The sequence below is a fragment of the Peromyscus eremicus genome, chromosome 12 (assembly GCF_949786415.1).
Source record: "Peromyscus eremicus chromosome 12, PerEre_H2_v1, whole genome shotgun sequence".
Classification (NCBI taxonomy): domain Eukaryota; kingdom Metazoa; phylum Chordata; class Mammalia; order Rodentia; family Cricetidae; genus Peromyscus; species Peromyscus eremicus.
Genome location: NC_081428.1, coordinates 62467506 through 62476092, shown reverse-complemented (window position 1 = coordinate 62476092; position 8587 = coordinate 62467506). Strand labels below are relative to the sequence as shown.

Sequence of the window (8587 nt, the reverse complement as noted above, 5' to 3'; positions counted from 1 at the left end):
GAGTTTGAGGCCATCCTGGACTACCAAGTGAGTTCCAGGAAAGGCGCAAAGCTACACAGAGAAACCCTGTCTCGAAAAACAAACAAAAAAAAAAAAATTCATTTTGTAAAGTAATAAACAAGGCTGGGCATGATGCTACAGGCCTTTAATCACAAGCACTTGGGAGGCAGAGGCAAGCAGATCTCTGAGTTTATGGCCATAAGAACTACATAGTGAGACCTTCTCTTAAAAAAAAAGTAGTAAATACTCAGAATAAAAAAATTCTTTTGTATTTTGGATAATAAAATTCAAGAAGGCTGCTCTTGTTTGGAGATGGACTTTGCCTGTGATGCCCGAATGGGCTCACATCATGGTCCTGAGTAATTCTCACTCTTTGCCTCCCAAGCAGCTAGCACTACAGGTGCATACAGTCATGTCCAATTGTTAAAGATGCTTAATTATTTCAAATAAAAAGTTTGGAGATGGGTATTTTCCAGGATGGCAGGGCAACCCATAGCGCCTCTGAGGTCTCTGATTTCACTTCCATAATTGCAGTATATCTAAACCAATAAGGAGATTTCATTATGTTCATTGATGGCCAAGTGGGTGATATGAGAATGGAGGATAGGAATGTGTTCCATCTTGTTAAGGTCTTTTTTTGTGGAAAAGGACAGAACATTTTCTTTTCCTTTGTCAGAGGCCAGAATAGGGTCACGCCCTCTCCTTAGCAAAAGGGAGTGGTTTGGACTTAGAGTTGAGTGGTTGGTGTCTTTGCAGCTTAAGGAAAGGCTCCGCTCCAAGCGAAAGAGACAGCTGCTTTGTATAGCTAAGAAGTAATGGCTATGGTGACTCTCAGGCAATAGTATGCACAAATTTTCCTGACAGACTACATATTACTACTTTATATTAGCTTTGATATTTTTATTCTTTGAGTATTTATAAAATGTGTTTTGTTTGCTTGATTTTTACTACTGATTTTTTTTAATTTTATATAAAATTAGATTTTTTTTCCTTCTATTTCTCTTTCCCTTGTAATTTTGGGAAACCTTTTATATAACCTTTAGGTTTTGTTTTGTTTGATTTTTTTTTTTTCCATTTAACTTTGTGTGTTGATTGGTAATAGTAACACATGCTGGGTAAGGTCGCTATGAATTTGAGGCCAGATAGTTGAAGGTCAGCCAGGGCGCCATCGTGCCTCATCCCTCAGAGGAGTCATCAGTAGGATGCGCTTCTGGGGAGAAGTTCTACATGACATTTCATTTATTGTAGGTATTTTCATTTTTTTCTTCATTTTTAGGGAACCTAGAAAAGTTGTTCTTCATCGTGGCTCAACAGGACTTGGTTTCAACATTGTGGGAGGTGAGGATGGAGAAGGAATATTTATCTCCTTCATCCTGGCTGGAGGACCCGCTGATCTCAGTGGAGAGCTCAGAAAAGGAGATCGTATTATATCGGTAGGATCTGATGATTAGATGTTTTTATTGTCTTTACTGTTACCTGTTAATCATGAAAAAATGAATTTTAAAAACAACTTAAAAGTATATTTCTGATATGCATTGTAGAGTTCAGTCTTGTTTGTGTTTTTTGTTTGTTGTTGTTGTTGTTTTTAAACCAAACTGACATTTTCCGCATCTAACAGTTTATTGTTATATAATGATTACCATTATTTATGGCACTCGGCTGAACCTAGGGCCTCACATCTACACATCTGCTCCACCACTGAGCTACATCCCCAGATGGGATACAGTTATTAATTAGTAATTCTCACAGATTTCTGTCTCATATCTTTGCTTTTTATTTACACTACAATATTCTCCAATTTTTTTTTTTACTTTTTCTTCAGTACTGATTTTTTAAACTATATTTCATTCACCTCCTTTTCTCATAATTTCACTGAATATAGAGCTTGTCAGCTTTTTTTTTTCTCTTTCAGCACTTCTTTAAATTATGGGGTATGAGTGGTATTGAGCACGCATGCTGTGGGTGGAGGTCCAAGGACAGTCTCCATAAGTCAGCTCTCTTTCACCATGGCTTCAGGAGATCAACTTCAGGTTCACAGGCTTGCATGGCAGTGCTGTTACTGTTCTGCCTGCCGTCTTGCGTCTCCTCTGTCAGTTTTGGGAGTTCTGTCTGTCAGTATCCCTTCAGAATTCCCCTGTGTTTGTTAAACTTTGTGATACTATTCCACGGATGATGAGATGGTCTGTCTTTCATCTTTCCCTGGATTTAAGTTTCAGCTTGGAAACTTGTTATGACTTATGTTCAAGTTTCCTATTTCTTACTTTTGCTAATTTTCCTATACTACTAAGTCTTTCAAAGAAAATCTCTGATTCTTTTTTTCCCTAGCAATTCCATTTGGTTCATTTTTTGATAGTTATTATGCCTTTGCTCAAACTCTCCAAACTCATCATCCACATCGTCTGTCTCTACAGCTGTTAGCATTTTCATCATCATGATTTTATCATAATAATTATTATTTTTAGTAACAAGGTCTCATTAAAGCCCTGGTTGGCCCGCTACCCTCCATAGTGTAGTCCAGCATGGCCAGCAGCTCTTGGATATCCTTTTGCCTCCGCTTCTTAGTATTAAGATCACAGGCATGTGCCACCACAGCCACCTAACTTCTCTTTGTCTTCCATCTTTGCTTGTCTTAACTGTCATAAGACGTTTTGGATAAAATAACACACAAAATGATTGCTACTGAGCCTGAGTTCAGTTCCTGGAACCCACAGGGTGGAAAGACAGACCCAGCTGTAGCAAGTGTGCTTTGACCTTACCCCCTCCTCCTCCTCTCTCTTATCAGGGAGGAGTGGGCATGCAAACTGGGGGGGGGGGGGGAAGTCCGAGGGGTCTCTCCTCCACCTCCCGCCCTCCTCTCTTGTTCTCATTGAATAACCAGATTTTGTTTAAAGCATGAAGTAAATACTATATGTTATTATTCTGTAACAGAATGATTTGTATATTGGGGATTGATACTATGGAATGATTCGTGTTTAAGGCTTCCAGAATCAAGTTGTACGCACATGATCTGTAATTGAACTATATTTTCTTAGAGCTTCAGTTTAATTTAGTGGGGGTATTTGGTTGGTTGTTTTTTGTTTTGTTTTGTTTTGTTGGTTTTTGGTTGGTGGTTAGTTGGTTGATTGGTTTTTAAGGATCAAGCAAGCATTTTTTGAGGGCTGGAAGATCTTTATAGCTAAGCTGCCAACTTCCAAAACTGCTTTATAACTCAGCTCCCAACTTTTCGAGATGCTGTAGTCCTTTGTGTTCTCTGAATGTCCTTCCTGTGTTTGTCCTTTACCTTGGGAGTATCTGTTTCCCATTCTATACTCTCTTCTGTCTGCACTGACTTGGAGGGCTCTGTTTGACCTCTCTTGGCTCACTTCGTTCCCAAGCAACTAAAAGTAAAGAGTTCCTTTTGTTAATTTTTGACAGATTTTCAGTGTCAGTTTTTAGTACTTTGACTACATTGAATATTACCATGATCTACATTTAGTAGTCTTAGTTTGGGTTTTTATTGTTGTGAAGAGACACCTGACCATGGCAACTCTTATAAGGAAAGGAAAACATTTAATTGAGGTGGCTTGCTTACAATTTCAGAGGTTTAGTCCATTATCATCATAGTGGGGAGCATGCTGGAGTGCAGGCAGATGTGGTGCTGGCTACATCATGGCTTGCAGGTAACCGGAAGTCAACTGAGACACTGGACGATATCCTGAGCCTAGGAAACCTCAAAGCCTACCCACACAGTGACATACACAAGGCCATACTCACTCCAACAAAGCCACATGTCCTAATAGGCCACCCACCTAATAGGCCATATTGAGATTATGGTGGCCAATTACATTCAAACTACCACAGTTACTATCTTGTATTTAGAAATACCCTCTACAATTCAGAAATGAGTAAGTCTTTCTTAATGCTTATGTTTCAGTCCCCAAACTTGACTACTTGAATACTCAGTCAAGATCCATTGTAATGAGGTTAACAGGTTGGGCATAGACTTGTCTTGTGGCTTCCTGGAAATTTTGTTTTCCCCAGTCTACAAGAAACCAGATGTTGAGTAGTTCTCTTTAGTGGCTTCTTATTTCCTTCCGTTCCTCCTTCCTTCACTACTCTGTCAAGGATGAGAGAACCATAAGTGTCTTCTTGTCACTTTTGGACACTTTTTAATTTTTTGTCTTTTATTACATTGACTTTTTTGTTTTCTTTGAGGGGCAAACCTCAAAGGGCAGAGAGAGGATATGGAAGGACGGGGAGATGGGTGGAATTGGGGTGCGTGATATGAAAGTCACAAAGAATCAATAAAAAGGTGTTTTTTTTTAAGTGCCCAGTAGAACTCTCGGGGCTGGATAATAGAGATGGCATATATGTTCTTTAAGGAGTTTCATGGGTGTATATAGTTGCCAGATATTTCCATCTTAATTAGTCATAGAGTTTTTTGTTTTGTTTTGTTTTATATTTTTGAAGCTATACTGTAGTTTAGTCTTTTAAAAATAAGTTTTAGTGTGGTAAGGATAAATTGGTGGTGTCATTAAACAAATTAGCTAGTTAGGAAAATAAAATTAGCTTAGGACCTTCACTTAACACCTCTGTCAAAGTACATTTTCAGTTGGCATAGGGTTTGGTGTGAAAAACTCAGAGCATAATAGATAATTTTAAGTTGCCAGTGTGAGACCAGCTTATGTGGGTCACTGACACACAATGTTGCCAAAATATGTTAGGCCAGCAGCACAGCCAAGACCACTCCAGAGAGTTCAAGGCTCACCCTGGTTATGTTTAAAGGCAGCATTGTTTGACAATATACATCAGTAACATTGATATGTAAATGCTTACTAGTCTTCTGTGGGGAAATACCATGAAAGCAAAGGAGAAAAATATTTAGGAGCAAGAGGAAAATGTGCAAAAAGATCTTCAAAACTGAACATGACCTAAAAACTCTAGGAAAAACATTTAAGTACCTCATTAGATAAAATTCACAAGCACAAATAATAAGAATATAGACTTTAAAACAAAAGTGGTTAATATATATGTGTGTGTGTATATGTATATATATATATATATATATATATACTTAAAATAATAGGTATTTGTTACATACATCACTGTTCATAAATTTGGAAAAGACATAAACCAAAAATAAGAAAAATGAATGCTGGCTCTGAGCTGGCAAGAAAGGACAAACACTAAATCACTAATCAAAGGTTTGGATTGTAATTTTGTGATAGAGCATGTGCTTAGCATTCGTAAAGTCATGGATTTGATCCTAATACCAATATAAATATATTTTATGGTATATGGATTATATGTATGGAGCAAGAAAGAGAAATCAAAAGTCCAAGATGTAGCTGGAGTTTTCCTGCCTGGCCCACGGTCAGGGCAAATCTCTCTCACCCGCCAGTCCCACAGCCACTCAGACCCAATCAAGTAAACACACAGACTTATATTAGTTACAAACTGTATGGCCGTGGCAGGCTTCTTGCTAACTGTTCTTATATCTTAAATTAATCCATTTCCATTAATCTATACCTTGCCACATGGCTCATGGCTTACCGACATCTTCTCATGCTGTTTGTCATCATGGCGGCTGGCAGTGTCTCTCTCACCCAGCTTCCTGTTCTCTCAATTCTCCTCTCTGTTAGTCCCGCCTATACTTCCTGCCTAGCCACTGGCCAATCAGTGATTTATTTACCAACCAATCAGCAACACACTTGACATACAGACCATCCCACAGCACCAAGACTAGACAGTTTCCCTGACAATCTTTCAAAAAATTAAGAAACTCCTGAAAATCAGAAGAATTGTAATCTTTTCCCAACTCAGTTTGTGAGGCAGACAGACAGAACAAGAAAGCTACATTGTTTGTGAACGTAGGCGTTTAGACCCTCAACAGAGTAATAGAGTGTATCTAGAAACATACAGTCATGCATTGTAGCCAAGAGGACTTGATCCAGGGAGTGTGTGGTGGTTCTACAGAGTAGAACCAGTTAGAAACCATTCTGATAAAGTATTATTATTAGTTGGGTAACCAGCCTTCTGAAGTCCTTCAAGAATATGCTTGACTCTCTCCTCTTGCTGATAAAGTATTGTTAGTGAATCAAATTGTTTAAAATAATCATGTGTTGTTTTACTGTATAATGTATTTAAACAATAAAGTACTGCAACTAACCTGTGCCTACTCACATAACAGGCCATTGATTTCTAATCAAAGACTATGTTTTCTTACATTAGTATTTGATTTTATTTATAGGTAAACAGTGTTGACCTCAGAGCTGCAAGTCATGAGCAAGCAGCAGCCGCATTAAAAAATGCAGGCCAAGCTGTCACTATCATTGCACAATATCGACCTGAAGGTAATACAATTCTTGTTGCCTATTATTATTGCATGTTCTTAATTTTACATTCTTCTTCTTGATAATGTTTACCTTTTTTGCCTTTATTATTTTTGGAGACAGGCTTTCATACAGCCTTGTCTGTCCTTGAACTCAGTGTGATTCTGAGGATAACCTTGAAATGATCCTTCTGCCACTACCTCCCAGATACCAGAGTTATGGTTGAATGCCACCATGCCTGTCTTCATACTGTGCTGGCGATCAAGCCACAGGCTTTATTCATGCTAGGCAAGCACCTGCCAACTGAACTACATCCCCAGCCCATAGTAATGTCTCATTTCTAATCTTAACTCTTTTATATTTTGTTTTAATTTGCTAATACAGCATTTGTCCAGTCTAAACCAATTCATTTTCCAAGTCAGAAGTGTTTTTTCATTAGGGTAAGGGACACTTCATCTGCCAACTCTTTTGAGATTGTACCATTATTTGGATTAATTTTCAAGTTTCTTTTTAATCTGACTTCCTATTTAACACATCTTAATATCACTTTTACTAACTCATTGATTTAAAAGATTAATAAAAACCATAAGTAAAAATAGTAATGCTACTAAAGAAAATGAAGTTACTCAAGAGTTTTTTTATTGAATTAGATTATAATATAATATATAGATTATTATATAATATATTAGATTATAATATATAAATATAATATTTTCTAGTAGCATTTGTTGTTTAAAATAGAAGAATGAAGTTTGTATTATATTGTGTTTCTAGACAATAAAGCATCATGACAGAGTTTGACTAGATTCCTAAGGGAAGAAAATAATAATGGAAAATGTGAGGTAATATCCTAGTAAACATGTATAAAACTCTAGTAGGCATCAACATTACCAGTTCATGAGTAAAACCTCAGTGGAGTTGATCAGTTTGGACACCCAGAAGAATACATAGTAGCATACTTGTTGATGTTCATAAACAATATGATGAGGAAGGAAAAGTGATGTCGCTGAAGGAGCTAAATTAAATAATTTATAATTTAAGCATTAAATGAAAATTCTATAATTTAAGCATCTAAAAGAAATACAGTTACCAGCTATTATATTTACTTATTTTCCTGGTCCAACAAAATTCAACTCAGAGTAATATGTAGTTTAAAAGTAGCTAATCTGAGCATTCATATGAAGGTGTTATAAACAGCAGAAAGTAGCAGCAGAGCTCTACAACAGGTGACATGTGACACGAAAAGTAACCTCAGCTTCCATAACAGTTTATGCATCCACTCTGAAAAAAACTACAAAGTAGAAGTCTAAGAGCCCGGAGAGAGATTAAGGTCAGCTAACAAAACCCAGAGACACTGCAGCAATTCACTGGGGAGTACAGGACAAAAGCAAACAAAATAAGACAGAGCTCGAGAAAAGCTAAAAATAGGCTAGGGCGATGTTGTCAAAGGAAAACAAGTGTATCTGTGCAACATATCCATAATTAGCAGGTTGTATGTCGCGTCCGCCTCGACCAGCAAGGATGACGCGACGCCAGACTCTTCTCTAAGCAGTTTATTCAGGAACCTTGAACAATCTTCTGACCCCGGGGATAGTCTTTTCTTCTTCTCTCTCTCCCTCTCACAGTCACCCTCACTCTCTCCCTCAGTCACTCTCACAATCACTCTACTGGGAAAGTCAGCCCACGCCCTTTATAGCCACTGGGCAAATCAACCCTGTGGTGCCACGTGAACAATGCCGCTAGGGTCAGACACGTGCAAGCAAGCCAGATTAGGTCCAGGTGTGCAGAAGCAAGCCAGATCCTAGCCTTAGCCAAATAAGGAGCACCTGCCATCGGGAAGGCAGAAGCCAGACGCTGCGCCATCTTTGAGGCACGGCCGTGCACGGCTCTCTACAGCTCCCCCTTTATTGTTTTAAGCAGCAGGCAAGAACAGAGGTCTAATCTCTGCCAAAAAACAACTTGGACATTGTACTGGTGTTAGTCCAGGTGTCATCCACCCAGAGAACACTTGACCCGTCCGACACCCTTTTTTGCAGAGGTGGGAATTAGGGCATCAACCCACATGCAATTAGACTTGCTCTTCTTGGGTTTTGCAATACAGCTAGACCCAAGTGCAGTGCACTAGCCTCGCATCCTGCGCGATCAAGTTTTTAATGCGGCCAGCCAGGCCTGGGGAGACTGTCCAGCTTCTATGGCTGTAAAGGCTTGGATAATCATGGCTGCATTGCGTTGCTGAGAAACCCTTAAACGAACAATGCACCACAGGCACATCAGGG

The 8587-nt window shown here is 38.6% G+C and overlaps 1 protein-coding gene across 8 annotated transcripts in view; it reads left to right on the top strand.

Annotated features, from left to right (window-relative positions):
- Positions 1–8587, top strand: part of Dlg1 (discs large MAGUK scaffold protein 1) — a 209005-nt gene that overhangs the window by 152407 nt on the left and 48011 nt on the right. For all 8 annotated transcript variants that reach the window (XM_059277478.1, XM_059277477.1, XM_059277476.1 and 5 more), the window contains 2 exons: positions 1277–1433; positions 6230–6332. In XM_059277478.1, coding sequence (XP_059133461.1) covers positions 1277–1433; positions 6230–6332 — 260 coding nt within the window. The remainder of the gene's footprint in view (positions 1–1276; positions 1434–6229; positions 6333–8587) is intronic.